At 43.3% G+C, this 26,518-nt stretch overlaps 1 protein-coding gene across 1 annotated transcript in view; it reads right to left on the bottom strand.

Annotated features, from left to right (window-relative positions):
- Positions 1-26,518, bottom strand: part of CACHD1 (cache domain containing 1) — an 89,616-nt gene that overhangs the window by 37,478 nt on the left and 25,620 nt on the right. Inside the window, exons 2-4 of the mRNA XM_054285724.1 lie at positions 23,272-23,334; positions 14,930-15,078; positions 3,768-3,874 (exon numbers count right to left, since the gene is read on the bottom strand). Of these exons, the coding sequence (XP_054141699.1) occupies positions 3,768-3,874; positions 14,930-15,078; positions 23,272-23,334 (319 nt within the window). The remainder of the gene's footprint in view (positions 1-3,767; positions 3,875-14,929; positions 15,079-23,271; positions 23,335-26,518) is intronic.

Here is a 26,518-nt window from a genome sequence, read left to right as displayed (position 1 = left end):
TCCTTCTAATTTTAAATATCTCACAAGGCAAAAAGGACTTTTAGGAAGAAAGCCCTGTGTGATAGAGTTTATAAAACTTCAAAGGGAATGCGATATGATAACACTTAGCACTTCTAGATACCACTTTACATCTTCAAAGCACAGCCAAATCATTAACTAATTAATCTTCAAAGAACAGCACAAACAGTCAGGGGGAAAAAAGGAACTACTGAACATAATTGCTCGTTATAAAAGGGTTTTTTTACAGCCCTCCTCTTTAGCAGTACATTTGCTGAGCTGCCGACCTCGGATCCCATCCCACAAAAACCAGGGAAGTTTCATTTCCAGCTCTCCTCTGACCAGTCCCTCCATTAAGAACCCTCATGGTGAAGAAACAGCACAAAGAAATGTGTTTATTGCACGAGTGAAGACATCCTCTGAGTCCCCAGACAGATCAGATCCAGGATTTTCCAAGTCAAACCCAACTGCAGCTCCTGTGTTGTCACCAGGAATAAAAGCTCTGCAGCCCAGCCACAATTAACATTCTGCTGGTGGCATGGGCCAGGACAGAGCCCTGCTCAATCCTCAGGGCTCTGAAGGGAAAATAAGTTAAAAAACCCTTTTATTTCAAGGAATTGGACCAGATTCCTCCATTAAAAGCATTTGGAAGGAGGGGTTATAGTCTTCTGCTCAAATAACTCCCAGCCATTTTAACTCAGCCAAAAGTCAGTGTAAAATACAGCAATTTGAGGAACATTCCACATTCTGGGTGATCCCTTCCAACTCCAGATATTTTATGATTCTAAGATTTGAAATGATCAACACCTCGAGTAAAACAGACAAAATTTGCTGGGCAATTTGTGCCATCTCTGCATATTTCTGGGGAGGAGCGCTCTGCCAAAGCTGCCTGCCTTGGAACAGACATTTCAGCACTTGGAAGGATGAGAAGGAGAAAGATTTACTGGTTCCCTGTTTATTCAAAAGGCAAAAAAACCTCCAAAGGAATCTGATAACATAATGCACAGGCTCTGGGGAAGATTTAATAAATAAAGGACTATTCAGAGTGGTGAGGACAGATCTCTTCATCTAACTGCCCAGAGCCTGTGTCTCCATCTGGAGAATAAAGACTTTCTCCTTATCTGCTTTGTAGTAATGGCTAAAAGTAATCCAGATGTAAAACTCCAACCAAGATAAAACAAAATCTTTTCAAGACATTAAACAACATTTAAAAAGCCACCTAATATCAAGAAAAAACAGTGGCAAAAGTGATATTTTTTAAAGCTGAGGGGACACATCTATTTCTTTCTCCCTCCCCTAAGATTAATGTTTGTTTTAACAAAAAAAAAATTCCAACAATAATGGAAAAAACAGATTTAAAAGTTCCATGAGCTCCATCACCCCTCTTAACACCCTGCCCAGGGTGGAATTTGGGGTTGCTGTCCCTGAGGGCTCTCCCAGGCTCTGTTCCTGTGGCTTTGTGGTGCAAATTCCGTTCCCTTCCAACACCTCCAACTTCAGCACTCCGATCCCACTTTTTACTCTGGGCCAAGATTAACATTTCCAGAGCTGAGCTCGAGGTCGAGCGAGCAGAGCTGAAATTTATGTTTTGCCAGGAGCTTTTTATAGGCAGGATTATTTAAACTGCAGAGCTCCTGTGGGAAAAGGGGGGATACCCATGGGAATTTTGCCTTTTATGTGCAGAGTGAAATGAAAAACTCATTCAGGAAGACAACGATGAGAACACCCAGATGTACCCACAGGTTTTAAAGCATAAAAATAAATGAGGCAGAGGTAGAGCCTAAACCCAAAGAGCAACAGATATTCCTCCCCAGCTCTGCATGAGGATACTTATGGGGGAAGAAAGAAATTTATGGGATGAGGGGAATTTTTTAAAACACAACAAGGACCAGGGTTGTTCCTTGGCCTCACCTACATAAAACTTCTCTCTTCACTAGGTGGGCACCCAGTACCAACTTTTGCTCCTCAAATTAACCATTTCCATCCCATTTTCCTGCCTCAATCCACTCTTCCAATCCCATTTCTCTCTCACAGACATTTCCTCCCTAATCAAAACCTCCCCCCAAGGCTGTTTCTGTAAAAGGAGAGCCAGAGGAGAGTCTGCTGTCAATAAATCCCTGCTCTTACTCTCCCCCAATTCCCTCTCCTCTCCTGCTGCCCTTTCCTGCCAATGCCACGTTTTGAAGGTTCTCCTTTCATCAGGAATCTTTCAAGCCAGAGGCAAGGGAAGAGGAGGCACTGGAGCCTCACTGCTGAGCCAGGACAGCAGGAGCCTTGAACACTCACTCACTTTACTTCTCTGAGAATTCAAACCAAAAATTTAAATTACGTTTACAAGAAACTGCAATTTATTTGTTTTTCATCACTCAAAAATAGGGAATATTTCTTGGATACTTTTTTAACCTCCTACTTCTGCAGTAGCAAAAGATTTTTATTTAATTTAATTAAAAACCATGAAGTGATTCATTGTATGCTTTGCTCTCACAACAGTGGCTCTAAACTTGCCTTCAAAAATTATTCTGATTAATTAACAACTGCATGTGATTTAAACATTATTTTAATGAGTCGTTTGGGTTTGGTTTTTTAATAAAGAGACGAGTAAAACAAAGCCCAGCAAATCACAGAGAGTGAACAAAGAGTGCCTGGCTTCAGGATGGAAAACACCACACAAATCATGGCTTGTCAGGAAATCAGCCTGGCCAGCACCTGCATCCAAGATGTGGGATGACATGGATGGGATGCAAAACAATCTCTGGGGGCTGCTCATTTTTATATTCCATTAGAAATCCAGAGAGCAAAGCTGTAAGAATGAAACAGTAAAGGAGTTTATAAAAATGTGGGGTTCTTTCCCCCTGTTTGTTGCAAGATGGTGAGGGTGGAATGGCAGGGTTGCCACTTCATCAGTCAAGTTAATGAAATAAATCAGCATTTTATTCCAAAAGACCTCTGAAAATGAAAATAAATCCCAAGTCTGCATTATTCCCTCGAAAGAATGAACAAACAACACCTCCCCAAAATAAAATCCACAAAGTCTGTTAATGTTCCCTAATTTACAACACTGAGCACCACAAAAAGTTGAAAAGTCAGATGGAACTGGGGTGAAGTCTGACTAAACCCAACTGAAATCCCTGTATTAATCCACACTGATTAGGATGCAAAAAAAGAAGAAAACCTTGCTGCAGCAGAGGCCCAAAAGCTGAATTTTTCAGGGATAAGTAGTGTGTATTTTGGTTCTAAGCATATTTCTAAGTCCTTAAATGTGTTGAGAAAATGCCCTGACGAGACAAAGACAGGGAATATTTTAAGATGCCCTCATATTTGGTAGTTTTTGCATATCACTGCAAAGGCAGCCTCACATGGGCTGAACTCAGCTAAGGAGATCAGAGAAACTTCCCCTTGTGGCCCCTGCAGCAGCTGACACTGCTGATGCCAAAGCAGACAGGCCTAGGAAGGAGAAAACCTTGGCAAAAAAAAATAAAAAGGAAGAAATAAAAAGTGCAGAAACCACAACAAAATTATCCACGGTAGGCTGGAATAAAATCTTCATGACATTTTTATAAAGTACTTAGACTAAGGGCATTACTTTAGGTATCAGCTTTCAATCATGAAATCTCAAATTAAGAGTAGTGTGACACTTGCGAGGAGAAATAAAAGCTTGTTGCTATGGCAATCGATGCAAATTCTCTGTGCCAAGGAAATGTTGGAGTCTAATGGGAAAAAAGCCCTACAACAGAAGGAAAAAAGCCCCAAAGTAGAACTGAGCTGCTCACCAGAATTTAAGTCACGTCCAGGATTGAAGGCTCTGCTGTTGACAGTGGTCGAGAGGCGATCGCAGCTGATGGTTCTGGAAACGTTGGTGTTGAAATTCCCATCAAATCTGGAAGGACAGCAATGGATCAGCAATCAAACATGATTTATTGAACCTACATTTACAATAGAAACATAGCTTTTTAATGTTTCAGTGTAAATAATTATTAATAGTAAGAGACTGGTGTTGAAATTCCCATCAAATCTGGAAGGACAGCAATGGATCAGCAATCAAACATGATTTATTGAATGATGATTTATTTAATATAAAAACAGCTTTTTAATGTTTTGGTGTAAATAACTATTAATAGTAAGAGACTGGTGTTGAAATTCCCATCAAATCTGGAAGGACAACGACAAGATCAGAAATCAAACATGATATATTGAACCCACATTTGCAGTAGAAACACAGCTTTTTAATGTTTCAGTGTAAATAACTATTAATAGTAAGAGATTGGTGCTGAAATTCCCATCAAATCTGGAAGGACAACAGCAGGATCAGCAATTAAACATGATTTACTAAACCTACATTTACAATGGAAACACAGCTTTTTAATGTTTCAATGTAAGTAATTATTTATAGTAACAGACAGTTGAAATTCCTATCAAATCTGGAAAGACAACAGAACTAGCAATCAAACCTACATTTACAATGGAAACACAGTTTTTTAATGTTTCAATGTAAATATTTATAGTAATACAGAGCTGAAATTCCCATTAAATATGGAAGGACAACAACAAGAGGAACAGAAACCAAACATTATTTATTAAGCCTACATTTATGATGGAAACACAGCTTTTTAATGTTTCAGTATAAATAACTATTTAATAGTAAGAGATTGGCGTTGAAATTCCCATCAAATATGGAAGGACAAGAACAGGATCAGCAATCAAACATTATTTATTAAACCCACATTTACAATGGAAACACAGCTTTTTAATGTTTCAGTGTAAATAATTATTAATAGTAAGAGATTGGTGCTGCAATTCCCATCAAATCTGGAAGGACAACAACAAGATCAGCAATCAAACATGATTTATTGAATGATGATTTATTTAATAGAAAAACAGCTTTTTAATGTTTTGGCGTCAATAACTATTAATAGTAAGAGATTGGTGCTGAAATTCCCATCAAATCTGGAAGGACGACAGCAGGATCAGCAATTAAACATTATTTACTAAACCTACATTTACAATGAAAACACAGCTTTTTAATGTTTCAATGTAAATAATTATTTATAGTAACACAGAGTTCAAAAAAATCACGGCTCTTTCCAAGAGAGCAAAACTGCTGCTGATATTTTGTTGGCTGAGGAATCTCCAGCCTAAGATTGATTGATAACGGATGGGTTCCACAAAAATCGTGTTTGTCTTGGGGCAAACCCAAAAAACTGCGCATTAAACATCTCCATCCTAAAGAAATATTTCCGAGCAAGGCTGAGGAACAACCCCACAGTGAAAAATAATGACTTTTCAGGATGTAAACGGATCGTCCCAGAGCTCCCATCAAAATCTATTAGTGATGGCAACAGGATGCCTTGTTAGCAACCAACATTATTCATTTATTGCATTAAAATGCTTCAACATGCTCCAAAAATCATCCAAGGCCTCAACTCTTCTCAGGAAGCCCCTGTCAGTTACCCACCAGTTATCCACCAGGAAGATGAATTTGTGGATGTCTAAATAATCTGCAGCACGGCTGAAGAACGAAACAAAAAAATTCCTGCAGCCCAATCCCATCCCTCCTTCTTACAGCAAAAAGGAAATACAGTTAATGAGGAAAAAAAGTATAAATAAAAGACGAAAAATTGTTTTCCATCCCATAAATGAAAGACCAGACCTGCCTGCCTTGAGCAAGGGGCTGCCCCAGACTGGGCTGGGTGGGATGCCTGCCTCAAATCTCCTTTCAGCTGCTCTTTGCCTTAAAATTGACTTTTTGTCCCTTGCAATGGAATAGTTTTGGTTCCATGGCACAAGGACCTGGAGGAGAGAGCAGCTCCCACCACAGCTGAACATCAGGCACAGGAACTGGCAGCACTGGGGCAAATCTACACTGCAATATTTGTCATAATTTTAATGCCACCAGAGAATTTTCCACATGCTTCTATGTTTCATTCAGAATGCATTATTAATATATTTGAGCATCTTCCCCGTTAAAGCCACAATTAAAACCAAAGCCCCAGCACTGCTAAGCGGCCTTTCCAATGGATGTTTGTATTCTTAGCTGTAAATACTTGTTTTACCTTTCCTACCACCTTTATACCTCACACATTTTCCACTCAAGTTTCAAACTGTACACACCTTCCCATCCTCACTTTGGAAAAAGTTAAAACACCAAAAATATTTGCATTTTAATATTTGAAGACAAGCATTGACCAGCACCTTTTTTCTGCACAGGAGACAATTTTTACCAAAGTCTCCTAAAACTTTTACCAGTGCCTCCCTTAATTTTCACCAGTGTCTCCCTAAATTCTTACCTGTCTCCCCTTCTTACCAGTATCTCCCTTAATTTTTACCTCCCTTAATTCTTAACTGTCTCCTTTAATTTTTACCTGTCTGCCCTAATTTTTACCTGCGCCTCTCTTAATTTTTACCAGTGTTTTCCTAAATTCTTACCTGTGTCTCCCTAAATTTTTGTTCGCGTCTCTCTTAATTTTTACCAGTGTCTTCCTACATTCTTACATGTATCTCCCTTAATTTTTACCAGTATCTCCCTAAACCTTCACAGGCATCTGCCTTATTTTTACCAGTATCTCCCTTAATTTTTTGCAGTGTCTCCCTAAATTCTTACCTGTGTCTCCACTAATTTTAACCTCAGTTTCTCTTAATTTTTACCTGTGCCTCCCTAAATTCTTACCACTATCTCCCTTCATTTTTACCAGTATTTTCCTAAATCTTCAGTAGCATCTCCCTTCTTTTTACCAGTATATCCCTTAATTTTTCACAGTGTCTCCCTAAATTCTTACCTGTGTCTCCATTAATTTTAACCCGAGTTTCCTTTAATTTTCACCTGTATCTCCCTAAATTCTTGCCACTATCTCCCTTCATTTTTACCAGCATCTCCCTTGATTTTCACCAGTGTTTCTCTTGGTTTTCACCAGTGCTTCCCTTGGTATTCACCAGTGTTTCCCACAATATTCACCAGTGTTTCTTTTGATATTCACCAGTGTCTCCCTTGATTTTCACCAGCGTTCCCCTTGGTTTTCACCAGTGCCTCTCTTGATTTTCACCGGTGTCTCCCATGATATTCACCAGTGTCTCCCTTGATTTTCACCAGTGTTTCCCACAATATTCACCAGTGTTTCCCTTGATTTTCACCAGTATTTCCCTTGATTTTCACCAGTGTTTCCCTTGATTTTCACCAGTGTTTCCCTTGATTTTCACCAGTGTCTCCCACTTTTCCCAGAAGCATGACTATAAGGCAAATAAAAGCCTCTTGAGATTTCACCCAAAATATTCCAGACGACAACACTTAGAAAACCCTCCAAAATCCCCATCAAAAACCCCACACCGACGTTATCGCGCTATAATTCTGAGTGGTTTTTTTAACAGATTTGAAGCCAATAAAACCCACTGGCAGAGATTCACTTCCAAGGCAGCTTTCCTGCAGCCCACCCCCCTTTCTCCCCGTCCTGCTCCTGGATTCCCTTTAATGAAGAAGGGATGGAAGGCGCATCCCGAGGGAGCAAACAGAGCCGCCACTCCCACTTTGATGGGGTCCCCACGGAGCCCCACGCTCCCTGCCTGCCTCCCCAGATCCCGCCGTGATTGACGCTGCCTCTGATGTGCAAACTGCTTTGAACTTCACGCATGAAATTCCCACCGGGCCGCGCTCATTTCTATTCTCCTTCAGCGGGATTTACGAGCGGGAGCCGGGCGAGCGGAGGAGATAAAATGAATCTGCAGGAGCTTTGAATCTGACATCAAAACGGGGCTCGAGTGAGCTCCAATTGGATTTTGCTCGGCCTGAATTTACAGTGTAAATCAACTTCTTTTGTGTGTTTGGAGTTTAGGGGGAAAACGAGGGAGATGTGGATAAAAACGGCACTTGAGCAGCTGCTCAGGGCGTCACATTGTTTTAACACTAATTTTTTGCTTTTCTCTCCCTTCATACAAATTCAAGCTGACATTAATATGCAAATGAAATTACATAAGTTCACTCAAAATTCAGGGTTTCCTTTGAAATTCCCAGCTAGGCCTTGTTTGCTTGATTGCAAGGCAAGATTTTAACTCATATTTTACATAAATACTTAAATATAGGGTTCCCACTGCATCTAAACAGAATGCTGGAAAACAATGTTTTTATGAATAAATTCAACTGAAAAAAAGAAAAAAGCTACTGATGGCTCAGTTACACAATTTCTTCTGGCAAGGCACCAAAGCTGCTCCCATTATTTCAAGCATTCTTGAAAAATCCAAGTATAGCTGCTCTCAGATGTAAAGAGAATGTACTATTGGAAGGAGGATTCAACTCAGGAACGCAAACTATTCCCAATCTCACTTTTTCATGAGGAATTTCTATTCCAAACCCCATTTTTTCATGAGGAATTTTACCACATTAGAACTAAAAACAAGAGCCCAGCAGAGAAATTTCCTAAATACCTGCTGCACTTTATGGACAAATGCCAGGACTGTGCATAGTCCCTACATTTCCTAGGACCCCCTGGGCTGTACTGCAGCCTGAAACTCTGTCAGAACAGCAAATACATCTTAAATTTCATTTATTGTGGCCCCCCCAGGCCTCCTATGGAAGTGCAGCTCTTCAGGTACTGCAGCAAGCCAAGGAACTGAATGGGATTCCCGTTATCTCCCACTTAACTGCTCCAGAGAGCAAAGATAAACACAGAAAGAGCTGTGATAAAATTGAACTGCAATAGCAAATATTTAACCATCTGTTAAAAAAAAAAAAAAAAAGCAAAAACCAGACCCCTTCTGAAGGCAGTATCACAGCCAGGGAGTAAATGATTTTCAAATAGAGGTTTGTAAACTCCCTTATTCAAACAGCTCCATTCATGTTTGCAATGCGCCACTGCCAAGTAGGGTGTTTTACCAACAAATATTTCTCCATTCCAGCTCCTTGCACAAATTTGGATAAATGCATTCCCCAAGCTCTTATCAGCATAGTTAAACAAAGAGCAAGAGCAGATTTGCAGCTGCCTTGCAAGGCAGCCAGGGTGGGAGCGTTAATGCAGAGCAGTGCCCCTGAGCAGATGGATTCTGGAGAGCTGGGGCAGCTTCCCTTGAGCAGCCAGCAGGGAAATCCAGCTGTGGCTCCAGGGCAGGAGGGGATGATTCCTGCAGCACACAGACCCTGCCCAACGAGGAGGGCAGTGAGGGACACTGGGGCAGCTCCCTGGAGCTGCTCACATCCCATGGAAACTGCATTTCCCTTCTCTTCCAGAGCCGAGGACACGAAATGCTGGAGCACATCAGAGTGATGGGTACCAAAACTGGATCAAGATTATTTCAGGGAAGACTTTTTTTGTCCCTTTAAAAGCATCACCTGGTTTTTGTTGGAAAGCTGCAGGAAGAGCTGCATTTCCTCATAAATGCATCTGAATAATCTTTATTTTCTGGAAGGTGATCCTACTGCAGAAGGTGATCCTTCTGTGTTAGAAACCACTGGCAGGCGCTCTATGGGCCCTAACACAACCAACTTCCCTGGAAAACTGCAACTACAGAAAGCCACTTCTGGAAGTCTCCCACAAGAGAGCATCGATCACAACTTCTCCAGAAAAAGACATTTTGTGTAGTGGGTAGAAGACAAATACTCAACCATCACCCACACAGATGACTTATTCTTAGAGTGGAAGGAGTCTGATTTCCTTTCATTTGCAAATATTCAATATAAACCACCTCTTTATCCGCCTGTTGCCATCCCATCCAAAATATGAGTTAAACTTATGTAATTTCATTTGCATATTAACATCCCTATGACTGAAGTTATTCCAGTCATCGCTCCCAAGCCAGGCCATGCAGACCTGCAAAGGTAGAAACTCCTAAAGCTTCCAAACCTGCTTCACAAAACTCAATTCTTGAATCCCTATTTAGACACTTCCCAGAACTGACAGACATCCCAGGAGTTCCCACTGCAGGTACTCAGGACTTTTGATAAATAAATAAATTCTGTTTACTCTTTCCCTCCCTTCTTGCTGCTCCATCAGCCCATTCCAGAGCCAAGATTCTCTCAATACCTGCTGAGGTCTTTCAGGCACAAAAACCAGGAGACTCCAACTTGTACACAAAGGCTTTCATCCTCTTCAGGAGAAAGACACTTTAATTAAAACATTGTCTGGTAAATCACCACCCAGCTCCATCGTGATAGGGGATGTCTGGAGACAGCATCAAATCCGTTCCTCATGGCTTATGGAGCAGCCTGTGGTGGTGAGGGACACAAGGCTTGTTTTTCCAGCAGGGATTTCCTCCAGGATTAGAAGATGCGCCTCACTTGACATCCATTTTCCTTATCTCCCATCAGTTTGCTGAGAGCCCAGAGCACTTTGTCCAGATTAACTCTGTCTGCTTGGAGCAGCCTGGGAAAAGGAGCTGGTGCCAGGTCTGACCCCAGGGACACAAACACAGGCACCGATTTCCACACCAACCTCGTGGGAAGAGCTTGGGAAGCTCTGCTCCCTGCCTGCCCCTGTGCCATTCCCAGAGCTTGGTTAGGTAGGGCTGAAAATGCCAGCAGAGATCATCTGCCTTTGGAGAAAGGATCAGCAAACACCAAAGGGAAACGTGGGGATTTTGGATGAGTTAGAGATGGGACCTCTGAGCTGCTTCAGATGATGGGATTTATTTTTCTTATCTTCTACACAGGCAGGAAGGGTGAGCTGGGCTCACATCTTCACTGCACGGCTCAGAGGGTCACAAGCCCTCCAGTCACGATCCTTTTAAGGGTTTATTAACCAATAAAACACTGCCAGCAAGGATATTTATGCTTTTGACCCAATCCTTACATATTTGGTCTTATGGACTCATGCTACAGTTTGAGCTTTCTTAGCCAATCATGTTATGGCACACAAACCTACAGTGCTGCATTCTAAACCTCTTGTTATCTCTGTCACTTTTCCACATCTTAAACTCTAGAACTCTAAACCTTCTTTTATTTAGCTTAACGTGTCTCTGCCTTAAACTATAAATCCACATTCTCACTTCTGGCACCTCAATTTGGGAGCTTTTCCCAAGGTCTCAGGTCAAATCTTGGGTTTAATTCTAAGCTTTGGCTTACAGGCCCAAAGTTCTGAGAGTTCCCTGCATTTTGGATTCCAGCAGGGGAACACAATTCCTGCCCTGCTCACCCCTCTTGGCAGCCCCTGCGCATGGATTTAGGCGTGGGATTATTTCCCTGTGCCCAAGCACATTTAGAGGCTTTGGTAGAGCAGCTGAGTGTAATTTTATCAGGAAATGTTTGTTGAATTAAGGCCTTGCCAAAACCACTCGATAGCCACCAACTGTGCTGCCTCATCCAGTTGGGTTTGCAGGTTCCAATTTATTTCTTTTCACCGCTTTCCAAACCAAGGTAGTTCCATTGCACAGCCCTGCCTTGGAGGGGGCACAGACACAGCTGCTGGTCCAACACCAGTGAAACCAGAATATTTGGGGTATAAAACAGCAACCAAAAGCACAGTCAGGCTGGGAATTTTAATCCAGACTGGAATCACATAGAAACTCACTCATTTGGGCTCTCCACTGCAAGAGCCAACACCATGTAATGGCAATAAAATAAAGATTGCTTTCTCTATCATATCTCACTGCTCATTAAACAACCAATTGAAATGCCAGGTTTGTTTTCTAACCCAGTTTGTGCTGTTTTCTATAATTTATTTATAGCCACCAGGTGTGGAAATCTCACAGTTTATCCCAAGCAACATGACAAACCAATGCTTGGATTTTCAGGAGAAATGCAAGCAAGCTCACGGATCATTTTCTTAACGGTAACAACAAACTGAAGTCAGCAATCCATTTGAAAAAGGAACAATAACAATTTAAAAATCCTTTCCCTACAGAATAGTTCATCCTTCCCAAGTTAATTTTCCCCAAACCAATCCAAACTTTCAGCATTCCCACTGTCAATAAGTTGGGCAATAAGAGGCTGAACACCAAGTGACAAAGAGCCTTAAACACTCTGGGGAAAACCTTCAAATCTACCTAAAAATACCCAAAAATACACAGTAGATAATGCACTTCTGACACTGTTCTTTCCCCAAATGTTTACTCAACGAAGAGGCCACATGAGGCAACAGCCAGAAAAAGAACACAAAAATAAAAATACATAAAAATACCTAAAAAATACTTTAAAATATCTAAAAATACCACATAGATAATGCACTTCTGACACTGTTCTTGCTTCAAATGTTTGCTCAGTGCAGAGGCCACATGAGGAAACAGCCAGAAGAAGAAAACAACACAGAGTTCAGGAGCTGTAACACAAACATTTCACAACCCTCCAGAATGAAAACCACAGCCCTGAGGACTCAGACAAGGCCAAGGCACAATCTGAGGCAAAGGATCTCATGGGAAAAAAAAGAGATTTTCACAGACAAATCTGGGTCTTTTTCCACGTTACCTCTTCTGCAGTTAATAAATACTTTAAGAAAAAAATTTTCATTATTGTTGCTTTACACCAACATTAAACATTTTAAGCACCAAGGATAAGCTGTTATCAGCAGTGTCACATCTAATTTAACTTCCTGCAAGTGCAGGCCCAGTTAGTCCATGAATTAACGATGGAAGAATTCAAAATCTGATCACAATATCCATGGGAATCAGCTTCTTTCCTGATACTTAACCAAAATGGGGAATCTCCTAGAAAGGTGATGCCACATGGAAGGAAAATGAAAGGAAGAGCAGCAGATGGGAGAGGCAGAAAGAGGAGAAAAACTGAAATTATGGCAGAAGCATTTAGACAAATGAACAAAGCATTTAGGCAATGAACAAAGTATGGAGCTAAAACTTGGAAGTTTCAAACAGAAAATAGATTTTTACATTATTTTTTTGTCTTGCAGAGGATTTCCTATAGACAGCACTGTGTCCAATGGTCAGATAAGCCTCAACCAGGTCTTGCCAAGGTCCAGAACATCCTGCAGCTGATAAACTCTTCTGGGAATTATTTAATTATTGATCCAAGCAACTAAATGATGAGAATCCCGTTATAGAGCCTGAACGAGGAGCTGTGCAAACAGCAAATTCACCCTTTTGCTTTGCCAGCTGTTTGTGTTTTAAACCTCTTACTGGGAAGGATTCTTATGGATTCACCACAGGTAAAGAAATTTCTGAAGGACTTCCAAGCTATGTAATTTTGGAGGACAAAGTGAAAAGGAATTCACTAAAGTTCCAGACTAAAAGCAGACTTCTCTTTTTAATGAAAAATGAGGCCACACCGACAAGGGGGATGATAAATTCCATTTCTCCTCCCCCTCAGCCCTTGCCTGGGAGGTGTTCCTGCTGCCTGGTGGTTGCTGCATGGATTTTGTGAGCAGAGGGCAGAAAGGTTTTCATCCTCAAAGAATCCCTGTCCCTTTTGTCCGCCCTGCCAACAGCCTGGATGTGGCAGCATTTTCCACAGACACCCTGTCCAGCAGGAACTGCACAGAAACTCCAAACCTGTGCCCTTGGAGTCACCTGGTGACCCAAATTACCTTCCTCCCTCTCAAATGGGTTTAAATCAGAATGAGATATAAACCATAAAAATCAGTCTGTAATCAAGGTTTGCACAAATGGAAATAAATGTTTAAAATGTTCAGGATTTCGAGAAAATCACTCCTCTTTAATTGGAAAAATCAGGGCTTCTATCACCCCTTTTACAGTTAGAAAACCCAAAGAAATTTCTGCAAATATGCAGCACAACAGAAATGCTTTAAGACAACCAACTCCCTGGATTTAGCCTACTCAAAACTCCTGGACTTAAAACCAAACCAAGTTGAACATGAACAAATGCAGTTTCCAAGCAATGGACTCGATTTCATGCAAGCTCTGCTATCAAACATCAGCATGTCAACCTGATTAAAGTGGAGCACAGTGCAGTCAGCATGTGATGGACTGACCAGCTCGTGATTTTGGCTACTTCAAAGGACAGGAAAAGGTCCCATGACCAGCTTGAGGAGAGTTATTCAGGGCAAAAACAGTGTCTTGGATCTAGACAGACTCTTTGTTCATGGTGTTCTGTACAAAAACTTTCTTCCTTTTGCTGCTTCCAGCTGATTCCCAGCTCCTGTTTAAAGCCCATCATTAAACACTGGTGTGGCAGAAATGTAGAAGAAGATGAGGACTAGATAAGGGGCTCCTTTGGAGTTTTGCCTTCTCTGTTTTTACCCAAACTAGCAGAAAACTCAGGAGTAAGAGCCTGGATGAGGGATGTAGGACTCCAGGCAACTCTGCAAAATGCAGTTTATTGTATCCAAGGCATTACAGCAGTCCAGGGTCGTGGGTGACAGAGCTGTGCCTACAGCTGTCAGCTCCAGCTGCAGGCAGGCCTGGACACTCTTAGTTTAGGTTACAATGCATTATATACTTTAATTTTGGTTACAATGCATTATATACTTTGATTTTGGTTCCAATGCATTATACACTTTTCTTTGCTGAGCATCTTAATACAGCAGAACCAATCCATACCTTAACTATTACCTATAGCCTATCATAACTCCTATAATTACCATATTCATGTCACTGTTCTCCAATCACTAAAAGTCAATACATTACAGTTTAAGCTAGAAGTTGTTTTTCAGTTTTCCTGCAGTGGAAAATTCTGAGACCTTTTTCCTACTTGCTGCATTTGCTGCCTTGTTTGCCTGTGCTATCTTCCTGCTTGGTAAAAACATCTTCTTGTTTGAGGTGGGTTTATCCTTTGCTCTAAGTAATAAAAACCCCTTCTAACCAACACACCCTTTGGCTGCTTGGTTATCCAGTGAGACTGGCTCAGCAATTCTTTTCTTCTATAGCAAAACTTGCTGCCATCTCTATTCCTTCTTCAGACTCTACATTCAAAAATCTTTCTGCCAAGCATCTGTGAGACTTCCTTGTCAAACTTTCATCCTTCCCAACACTCAGGCTACTTTGCAAAGAAACCTTTGTTTCCTCTGCAGATTAAAAGACAGCACGAGGAATTCTAGGATTCCATACTCACTCCATCATGGAAGGGGGGATGGTGCAGCAGTCCTGGATGGCAGTCAGGGGCGAGGTGAGGTGGGCAGTGTACGAGGCTTCCACCACCTGCTTGTTCCGATTCACCACGTCCAGGTACCGGTTGAACTTCTCACGGATTTTTTTTGCCAACTGAAAAAAAGCCACAAGGAAGTTTAAAATCAACCCAGTTTCTCTGTATTACCCCATTCCTTAGCAAGCAATTAGAACCTGTGTTAAAGACAATTGTTTTCTGATTTGCTCATTGTGCTTTTATTTTTGTGGCTTAAGCAAGAAGTCAAGTAATTAATATTGGCTGCAGCAAGGAGACCATATAAGAAAATAAAATACATTTACCATCCAGCAATGGATGCTTCAGAGTTTTACATGTTTGAAAAGTGTGATTTCCATTACATGAACTTCCCCTTCACTAAGAACTGACAGCTGGATGTGACACTGAGGTGCTCGCTCCAAGGCCTGACAGGAATGTGATGGAGAATAAACCAGGCCAGGAGTGAATTTATTGAAGTTCTATACATGGACACTTCAGGAAAGTCCAAATAATGGTTTTGGGAGATGCCTTCACAGTACAGAACTGCTACTGCTCCAGGAGCAAAGAGCAAATCTCCCACTGATGGGAGCAACCTCAGGATCCTAGGAACCCAAATAACCCCAAATCCTGCCGTGGATATTCCTCTGTTCCTCAGCAGCCTCTTCATCAGGTGGATCTGTGCAGAAGTATTTCACCACCTCTCCCATGGAGATTTGGGCAAAATAACCACCCCAGCTTTTGCTTTCCAGCTGCATTCCCTGCTGCTTTCCTGGGAGGCTGAGCCTTCTCACAATCCACAGCTTCAACCACAAACTGAACAATCTCTAACTGATGTTACACTACAGCAGCAAGAAAATAATGACAAAAGTCTTGCACCAGTGAAATTCCTCCTGAAGCCTTTTGTTGTCAGAGGGAGTCCTTATAAATCAGGACAAGGTTTAGAGGTGACACTGTGATTTGAAAGAGACAATTTTGCTCCTTTCAGAAAGTGAAAACAAACAGGTTGTGGCCCCTCCCATGCAATTCTCAGACCGTTAAAAAAAAATAGGGTGGTTCACTTTGGAAATAGCAAATTGGGTACTTCAGCCCTTCTTTTTAAATCCTTCTGCAAAAAATTAAAATAAAAGTAAAATTAATGAATTTTTTTCTGGCAAATACTCCCAAGCTGGTGTGATCTGCGGGCCGGTGGTGCCTGTGGCATCTCTGCCCTCTCCATGCCAGGCAGATTCCAGGCACTGGGAAGGGCTGAGCCTGCTGGGACACATCCCAGGCAGCTGGAGTGACGGTGCTGTGACAGAAGAGCTCATTTGTGTCCCTTCATTAGGCACTTCACAGCGAGCCCGACTAATGACTGCCAGCGAAAAGGGGAAAGGAAAATCTGTGGCTGCTCCTGGAGAAAACGTGACAGTGAACACAGTTACCAGGAGGCATCAGGTTTCACAAGGAACATTTACTGAGACCTTCACTCCTGGTCTTTCATCAAAGGCAGGAATTGATGAAATGGATCAGGATTTTTTATTTGGCTCTGCATATTCTGCATCCCTTTCACACCAACCAATTATATATTTAATAATCAGCCAGACACATCCCAAATGAAAGAATCTTCTCTTCAGCAACAAAGGTGTTAAATAATCAGAAATACTGTTTTGCATTTCTGCAAAGTTCTCCAGAACTAAATCAGTCCCTCAGTCCATAGCACTCCTCTCTCCTGCTCCCTGCACACCCCAAACCCTGCAGGGATGACTGAACAGCGCTGCTGCTCCTGTGTGCTGGCAAACAGCCCTGGATTCTCCAGATCCCTGCACTAACAAATGTCTCTCCTAACTCTCACCAACAGGCCCTTTTGTCATGATTTACTCGGTTCTGAGGGGCAGGAGGCCTCCCTGATAACAGCACTGCCCTGCCTGCCTGCTCCAGGGAATGCTGGGGACCGTGACAGGGCTCCAAGGAGCACAGGTTTAATAGGACCCTGCTCAAATGACTCTCAGAATTACACCTAATTAGTTCTGTGGAATGATTTATTGCCAAGGCACCAGAGGACTGCTAATGGGCTCCTCCATGTTAGGCATCCAGCACTAGTAAATTGTTCCCAGTTGTTAGGATAATAAGCTGTTGGGGAGATCCTTTTCTGGTTTCCAGTAAGATTTCTTTGTGTCTGGCTGTACCCCTCAAACGTGTTCTTCAGAAGTGGATTCTCCTGGAATTGTTCAAAACTCACCATTAAAAACTGGTGTGGGAGAAATGTAGAAGAAGATGAGGATAAGGTAAGAGGCACCTTTGGAGTTTTGCCTTCCCTGTTTTTATCCAAAGTAGCAGAAAACTCAGGCTATTTTGCAAAGAAGTCCTCATTTTCTTTGCAGATTAAATGACAGCATGAGGAATTCCAGAATTTCATACTCACTCCATCATGGATGGGGGGATGGTGCAGCAGTCATACAGCACAAATTGTGTTCTCAAACAAACACAGGCCAAGTTTCCTAAATCAAAGCATTTAGATTTGGTGTGTACAAAGTTCTCTTCTCAAATGAAATGCCAAGGCAAACCAGATATTTGAATCTGAGATTTCCCTCTTGTTTCCCTACCTGAAATCAGGAGGAGGGGAGAGAGCTGAAGTTTGCTGAGCATCATTAGCAGTCATAAAACCATCACAGGGCCCCAGAACAAAAGGCCTCTGGTTTGGAATCAGAGCAGCTCTCTGATAAATGAATGCTGCTCAAGCTGAGGGTTCGGTGTTGATGAGTTTTCACCTTCTAGGTTGAACGATAAAAGCACCCCACAGCCTTTGAATTTCACCCTGCTGTGCCGAGTCTAAAGACCTGACAAATGTGTTTTTCAGAGGATCCTGTACTTCAGAAGCTGACAAAAAGCAAATGCTTTGTTCCCAAAGTGCGTCTCCCATGGAAAAAGCTCTGAATGGCTCAAAGTCACTCTGTTATTTTTCTGGAAGGGGATCCAGCCCTGGTCGGGGCGGGAGTCAAGTGCGTGTCAGCAGCCAGGGATCTGAAACCTCCCAGAGCTCCAGACACCATCCCTGCCCACAGCTGCAGCATCTCACTTGGTCTAATATAAAGAACTCTAAAAATACTGCCCTCTGATACCGAGACAATGCTCCCAACAATCCACACCGCTTCAAAACCAGCAAACCCAGTAAAGTCACTGAGGAAAAGATGATCCAAAAATAATTTTCCATTGAAAAGTTCTTCAAATGAATAAACTGTGCTAAGAAACTGAGGGTAAACCACCAATGAAATACTAGAAACAAATGGTTCTAATTAATCAAGCTGAGAAGCATCACCCAGATGAAGCCTAACAAAACAAACCTTTCTTCCATAGCTGGGCTTCAAACTCCCAAACTTTCTTTATTCCCCTTGCAGGGCGATGCACTCGGCTGCTGGAGCCTGTCACAGTAAAAGCTGCAGGCTTAAATCACCTTCTCCTCTTTCTAAATAAAAACATGAAGTTTTTATCCAGCACATAGCCTGCTTTTTTTAACCTGCCTGGAGCTGGAGAGCTGCTGGATGCTGACGGATGCCAGACCCACAGAACCTCCAAAGTAGAGAAAGAGAGATAACAAATAATGAAAGGACAGAAGGCTGAACTATGAAACCATGCTTACATAATTGCTGAAGTATTTTTAAGGCAAAATGGAAAATCCTGCCCTCAATCAGGCACAGGAAAGGGGCAGGGGTGTCTCACACCTGGGTGGGTACCAAGTGTGACAGACATTTCCTGCTCCCACAGAAATCCTCCAATTCACCCATTTTAATGGAGACTGAAATCAACCTGGATACCTTGAGATTGACATAAATATTATTATCCCACACAAAGTGCTTTTTGCCTCATCTCAAAAACAGCAGCAAGGGGAAGCCTCCGTGGGCATTTTTCAGATTTCTGTGTTTTCTCCTTGATTTTACTAAACAAAACAATGAGCAGAGAGTGCTCTCTGTGAACAATGCAGCCATTAGCCCTGTTTTCCCTGGATTTCCTCTGGCAGCTGACACGCAGCCGAAGCCCTTGGGTTTGCAGACAGGTTGGACTGTAACACCTGTTTCTATTACTGCAGCACCCCTGGGTAATGCACTTCAATTGTCACCATCTCCACTGACAACCTTTCATCACAACATCACTGAGCTCCTCTAATTTTCCCAGAGACATTTCCCTCATTTGCATCGTTCCCTCGAGCTTTTTTTTAAAGCTTCTTCCCCCTCAAAGCTCCACAGCTCTGAAGTCTTCCCTTTGCAGGGAGCTCTGAGGGAAAGCAGAGCTCCAAGGTGAGGTTTTATTTCTGGCTGCAGCTTGAAAGCCAAGGTATTTTTCATGTTTCCAAGCCTGTATATAAAATATGCATCAGTGGGGTTGACAGGCAGGGATGCCAGGATGGACTCACAGACAGGGATTTAACACTGTCAAGCTCCTTGGAAAGGACTGCTTACACATGGAAGAGTTGAGTAGGAATTTGGAGGTTTAAATTCCCTCTGTAAACCAGAAAAATCTGGGAAAAAACCCCTCTCTCCAACACCTACCAGGGATTCCTCCTGCTGCTGTATCACAACTGTGCATCCACAGGCTCCTAACCTAGGAAACTTTTAATGTTATTTATTTTTCATCTACGTGGCTCTTGAAAAAACCACTGGTTTTGTACCAACCCTGGAGAGCCAGAGGTGAGCAGGGACATGGCTCAGGGAAGGATCACAGAATCACCTCCAGCTGCATGCCACATCTCTGTTTTAAAGGATTCCAACCATTCATGGAGTCCTGGAATGGTTTGGGTTGGGAGGGACCTCAAGGATCATCCTGTTCCACCCCATCATGGGCAGGGACACCTTCCACTACCCCAGGCTGCTCCAGCCTGGCCTGGGACACTGGGATCCACAGCTTCTGTGGCCTCCCCACCCTCACATGGCAGAATTTCTCCCTAAAATCCCATCTAAACCTCCCCTCCTTTAACTCAAGTCCATTCTCCCTTGTGGAAAGCCCCCATTCCTGCTTCTCTGCATGACACTGAGAATATATTCCATTATTGCAACCAGGATGCAGGAAACCACTTTTCAAAGTGCATTTTGTCACGGAAACCAGCACTCATTTGAGGTTTTCTACTGGCCAGTACCTTTGGCAAAGCCTCCCAAGACTTATTCCAAGGAAGATGTTAAACAGGATGCACAGCAAAACCTAGAGAGAGGTCACAATTCCTGAATCATTCTGGAAGTACATTAAACACACAATAATTGCCTTTTATTGTGAGGCTCACAATTCATTAATGTGTGTGAACACACCACGTTTTCACAGCCAGGGAACGTGCTGTGCTCAACAGCTAAATGTAATTTTTTCAGCACATTTCAGATCTATTTCCTCCCCAAAGGCTTCTTTGCCCAGTCCAAAACCAACCAAACTAAAAATCCAACCCAATGGCAGCATGGCCTGAGCTTTTCAAGATTTTTCTCCTCAAAGCTGGTCAATCTACCCCTGTTTGAGAGCATTTCACCCCTCTCCTGTGTGGAGCCCAGATCCCTGCTCTCCACATCACGGAAAGCAGATGTCTGGCAGGACACTGAACACACACTGACTTCCTTGAAATCAGCTAATGCAGATTTTCCCCTCATAAAACTCCTCCTGTCCCACTTTATTTACATCACTAACTCACAGCACTGCATTCTCATATCATATGAGAGTTCTCCGATACTGAAATAACTCCCAGGGAAGGAATCCAAGTCAGTTTTGGCCATTGCCATCCCATGTTTAATAACCTATTCAAAGCAGAAAAGGTTTTACCTGTCAGGTACCACAGTAATTCTGTAACTGCAGACCTTAGAAGTGTAACCAGTTCAATGCTGAGAGGTAAACCTGCTCCTTGTGTGGCACAAAGAAAGCCAAAGGTATTGAACAGTTAGGCCTGAAGGCCAACAGCTGGAATCTTTCACTTTTTCAATAAACTGAGAGTCATTATTTACATGGTTTGGTACAAAAAACCCACCACCCCCACAACAGTTCAGTGCTCTGCCAAAAAACCAAATCCCAGCTGACATAAAACTGTCATTAATTGCCTTTGGATATCAGTTGCTACGAAACTGTTAATGAATGAGCAAAGCAGAAATGGGATTTCTCTGGCAGGGGATTTCATCTGCTTACATTTGTTTGCCTTTGCTCAAGATGATCCCATTCAATGTCCCACTCTTACAAAATTCAGGTTCTGTTGCTGGGGATTCGTTAGGGCTGGAAGATCTGGTTATTAATGAACCAGAAGTGCTCAATTATTCTTCCATCCACTTCAGTGTAGAGCTTTTAAGCACAGTAATTACACTTGAGCAGAGCCCCGTTTTCTCCCCTGACAGCTCCAAATCCATCACCCCACCTCCAGTGTTTGGACAGCTCTTTAAATCCACTTGGGATGAACACAGACATCTGCTCTGGGAAACAAGGACTGTCTTTTCCTCAGCGGAGAATCCGTAGTCAGGACTTCAAAGAAGTTTTAATCCAGTTTCTTGGTTTCCCAAAAACAGTTTTGCCTTTCAAAAGCCATCTGATACGTCTGATCCAGCCCACATGGCCCTTCTGTGGTGCACAGACCACCCAGAAACACTCCTGGAAATGCTGCCCTACACAGCACAGAGCCACAGGGCCCATCCTGGGGGATGCTGGGATGGGGTGGGATTTAAACTGTTAAACTCAGGTGACAATTACATTCCCGTGGCCCCTCTGCTTGCAAGCACCCACCTGGGCATGCCAAAACCTCCAAAAAGCTGGGGAAGGGTCTGGAGATCCAGGAGAGGCTGAGGGAGCTGGGCAGGGGCTGCAGAATCCCTGAGGAGCTGGGCAGGGGCTGCAGAATCCCTGAGGGAGATGGGCAGGGGCTGCAGAATCCCTGAGGGAGTTGGGCAGGGGCTGCAGAATCCCTGAGGGAGTTGGGCAGGGGCTGCAGAATCCCTGAGGGAGTTGGGCAGGGGCTGCAGAATCCCTGAGGAGCTGGGCAGGGGCTGCAGAATCCCTGAGGAGCCGGGCAGGGGCTGCAGAATCCCTGAGGAGCTGGGCAGGGGCTGCAGAATCCCTGAGGAGCTGGGCAGGGGCTCAGCCTGGAGCAAAGGAGGCTCAGGGGCCCTTGTGGCTCTGCACAGCTCCTGACAGGAGGGGTTTGGGATCTGCTCCAGGGAACAGGGACAGGAGCAGAGGGAACGGCCCCAAGTTACACCAGAGGATGTTTAGATTGGATATTTGGGAAAATTCTTCACTGAAAGGGTTCTCCAGACCTGGCACAGCTGCTCAGGAGTCCCCATCCCTGGAGGGATTTAAGATCCCTGTGGATGTGGCACCCGGGGACACAAGGTGGCCCTGGCAGTGCTGGACTCAATGGTCTTAAAGGTCTTTTCCAGCCTAAAAGTTCCTTACAATCCCATCTGAACCAACTCTGCTTTGACTTTTTCCTCAGTAAAAGAATTAAAGAAGATTGGAAATGTCACCATTTCCAGGAAGCACAACTGGGAGAGTTAATTATTTCTGCATTCCAGGAGCAGTGTGAGCCCACACGAACATGCCATGCACTGACCTGCTCTGGGAACCACAGTGGGGCTGCCTGAGGGCTGAGCTGCAGCTGCCTCTTCCCCAGGGAAAGCCCCACTCTGAGGAGCTTCTGGTTCTCCTGAACATTAAAACTGGTTTGAGAGGGGTCTAGGAAGGTCAGGTTACTCCTGAAGGCTGAGCAAGTCCATGCTCAGACTGGGAAGAAAAGCTGGTTCTTTGTTCCATTTCTTTGACCAAAACCCATCACCTTTACCACAAACATAATTGAGACTATAATTTCTGAAAGAATGAAACATGACCTACTTGATCTGTTTGAAAACTGAATCCAAAGTTAATTTTAAAAATATACACATGTATTCAAATGCAAACTGCCCATGTAGTATCTCAGTGTTAAATGTTGAAATGTGTTCCTGTAAAACCCCATAAAATTACAAATACCCCTCAAGCACACCTGTGATGCACCAGGCTGTAGCTGTCCCATCATAACAATATCAATGGGTTTACTTTGAATTTGAAATTCGAAAAGAGACACTTCCAACATGAAAGGCTGACGATTAATGGGCGCTTCTTCACGAGGGCCCTTTTGTTTCCAAGGGACAGCCCCACACCCAGCAATGGAAAAGCTTTGCAAAATTCTTAACATCACCATCAGCACATGCACCCATCCCCATTTCCATCCTGCTCCTGGCTGTGATCTGAGGTTGGGAAAGGGCCACAAATGCAGACAGAAAGAATTCCCTGAGCTGACCCGGCCAGTGGAGGTGAAAGGGTTTTGGACTCACCTGCTGAACTTCGCTCTCTCCATTTGATATCTTCTCTGTGTACACGAAGGAGTTGAATATCCTCTGCAAGAAAAAGCAGAAAGGAAGTGTGAGAGGCTTTTCTGTATAAATGTCCCAGGAAAGCAGCGCCAAGGGGTGATGGGTGAGGAAATGGGGTCAGAGAAGGGCCTGGGGACTCTCCCAGTGCCAGGCTTCCCAAGGGAATCATGTTCCATGTGGGATCTGCATGCAGAGGCTGACTTTGGAAGGCAAAGACATAACAGGTTTTTTTCCACACATCTGTTTATTTACCAAACTGACCTAAGGTGCTAAAAATAGTTCCACGTGCAAACTGTGACCCTTCTTTTGCTAAACATTCAACCCAATATAACTACTTTTAAAAATGCTTCTTTCCAACATGAGAGGCTGGGAGCCAAACTTAGACAAATTTAATATGTGGAAAAGAGACAAGTGAGACCCAAATTGAACACGATCAGATCAACTTCATTAATAGCAAAAAAAAAGAGATTTATCAGAAGATAGAAGTGAGAGCTGTGTCCTGCTGTGGGAAGCTCAGCTCCCAGGGGGACAGGTGACAGCCACGCTGCCATCCCTGCCTACAGACACAGAGGAAAATACACTCAACACCTTGTTATAGTCTGCTTCCAGACTGAAAAATAAGACTAGAAAGATTTGGGGTTACACCAACAGCTTTACTAAAAGGTTTGCCTGATCACCTGAGCTTCTCTTTCAAGATTCCTCACTGCCAAGGGCAGCTTTCCCCTTGGGGACAGTGGGGCCATCTCCACTGGAAAATGTACAATTGTACACTATCCCTAAAATATTCCTTTGTGCTCTTAACAGCGATCAGTGGTATCAATAGCTGTAATGGCAATAAATTGAGGTAATTTAGGCTGTAAAGACATTTCTCCAGGGGAGCTGGGGGTTCACAGAGGGGATGGATCCCAGTTCTGTCAGTGCTGAGTCACACACGTGGCTACATCTGGCCAAGGACAGGGATTCCTGAACACCCTGGACTGCATTATCAGCACTAACAGCTGCAATCACTAAAAAGTTCCAATTTCATCCAAATTCATCTCCCTGACAACTCTTGGAGTCCACAGCTCCAAGAGCTCTTTTGATGCAGGTTCAGCTGATTCCCTCCCAGCACAGTCACAGGCAGCAAAACCAGCCTGGAAAATCCTTTGGTGCGCTCCTCATCATCACTTGCCCTTATCCCTCTCCCTCCTGAGGACTTGAGGAATTTCAAAAATGTGAACTCTTCATTCTGAAGAAGCATTTGGAAGGGCAGCAATAAATCTCCTGGGCTTACAAGGCTCAGAGAGCCAAGAAGCGGGGGCAGGGGAGGGGGGAAAAAATGGTTTCTACTCTTAAAAGCTGCCTGTACATCGAGACTTCATCGAGACCTTTGTTTAAAGTTCTGCTTGGGTACTTTAACTACAAACACGTTGGCTTTTTTCTTCCCTCCCTCATGAGATGAAAAGATAACTTAAACATCAGAAGGAAACACATTAAAGCATGTCATTTTGATGCAAAATGTTTTAAATGAATTGAATTTTTCTGTCCACGCAGCAGCGTTTAGTGTGCAGACATCAAAAGGAACGAGGAGGAAATCAACTGTCAGCTCCTGAGAATGGAGCTTTCTGTCCCTAACACAAAGCTGACCTTCTTCCACCCTTTTCACATGTAGCCCATTTATGAACTAGCAAAATAATGCCAGGGAACATCGCCCACGGTTATGTAAGAGTCACGATGCCAGCAGGAATTTATTTGGCTTGGTTTTTAACCTATTTTGCTTGATTTTGAATTAGTTAATTTCTTTAAAATGCTCTGGTATATTCTGTTGTTTTAATTAAAAGCACCGTGCACGTCTGAGAGGGGAGAGCAGGAATTCCTCAGTCAAACTAAACACACATAATGAGTAAACCAACAGTAAAAATCAAGTAAGGATTGAGAATCCAGCCTTGAGGCTACACATGAACTGCTCAGCCCCTGCCTGGGTCCAGTCCCTACTCAGGATATCTGCTCCCTATTCAAGAATTCCTGGGCACAATCCCACCCTAGGGGGAAAAAGCATCTTTAAGCTAATTTCACTGACTTAAAAGTGCCCTAACTTTAACCAGACAATCAGAGCTAAGTGGCAACCTCAAATGAAGTGGAGGGAACTTCACAGAGCAGAGAAAAAGTCAGCCCCACACACAACCTCAGGAAAAGAGTCTAAATATTTAGGAGAACTTGCCCTGCAGTTTACACAGCCCATTAGCATCTGTACTTTATTCTCCCCACCCCTCTTGCTGAACTGGCTCTGTGGAGCAGATGGCAGCAGGCTCAGCTCCCTCACAGAACAATCCCACATGTGTTTAATGAGATGCTGGCCCGGCGTTATTGCCACAACCCAGCACCACTCACCCTCCCAATGTGGGAAGGCTGTGCTGGATCAGCATCTGGATCAGCATCTGGATCAGCACCCAGTCTTTGCTCTGGATCAGCACCCAGCCCTTCCTCTGGATCAGCATCCAGTCTTTTCCCTCATTCAGTATTCAGCCTTCCCTTTCTCTGGATCAGCCCCAGCCTTTCCCCTTATTCAGCATCCAGCCCTTCCTCTGGATCACCTTCCAGCCTTTCCCCTGGATCAGGATCCATCCCTTGCCCTGGTTCAGCCTTTTCCCTAAAGCTGCTCCTCCCCCAGCCATGGAATATCTCCATCCCCACCATCACTCCCAAAGTCCCAGCACACACATCCTCAAGGCCTTAAATGCCACTATATTTTGCTTCATTTGCCTTTGCATGCAGTAATTAACTGGGAAAACCCCTTTATTTTTACATCCTGGTGGAATTATCCCAGCACTGTGACTGAAGCAATGTCTACTTTCCAATACTAAGAAAACAGTGTTGGAGAGTTTGATTTATCCTGACACTTTCCACAACAGCAAGAGGACAAGTGGAAACAACCTTAAATTGAGACAGGAGATTAAAGTTAGATACTAGACAATGTTTTTCATTGTTTTTGGGGTCAGCCATTGGGATAGGTTGCTCAGGGTGCTGCTGGAGTCCCCATCCCTGAGGAGTTCTGGATCTGGGAGATGTGTTTGTCTGGATCTGGTTTAATGGTTTCATTAGGGGTGGGTCAACAGCTGGACTTGATGATGTTAAAGGTCTCTTCCAACGCTGACGATTCTGTAATTCTACCATTTCAAAACTTATTATAACCTTCCCAAAGATTCTTTTGGAATTATTCAGACACTGG

The sequence above is a fragment of the Melozone crissalis genome, unplaced genomic scaffold, assembly GCF_028551555.1.
Source record: "Melozone crissalis strain CALT ecotype California unplaced genomic scaffold, PUWL_Pcris_2 ptg000045l_1, whole genome shotgun sequence".
Taxonomy (NCBI): domain Eukaryota; kingdom Metazoa; phylum Chordata; class Aves; order Passeriformes; family Passerellidae; genus Melozone; species Melozone crissalis.
The sequence above is the reverse complement of the archived record's forward strand: the minus strand, read 5'-3'. Positions and strand labels throughout refer to the sequence as shown.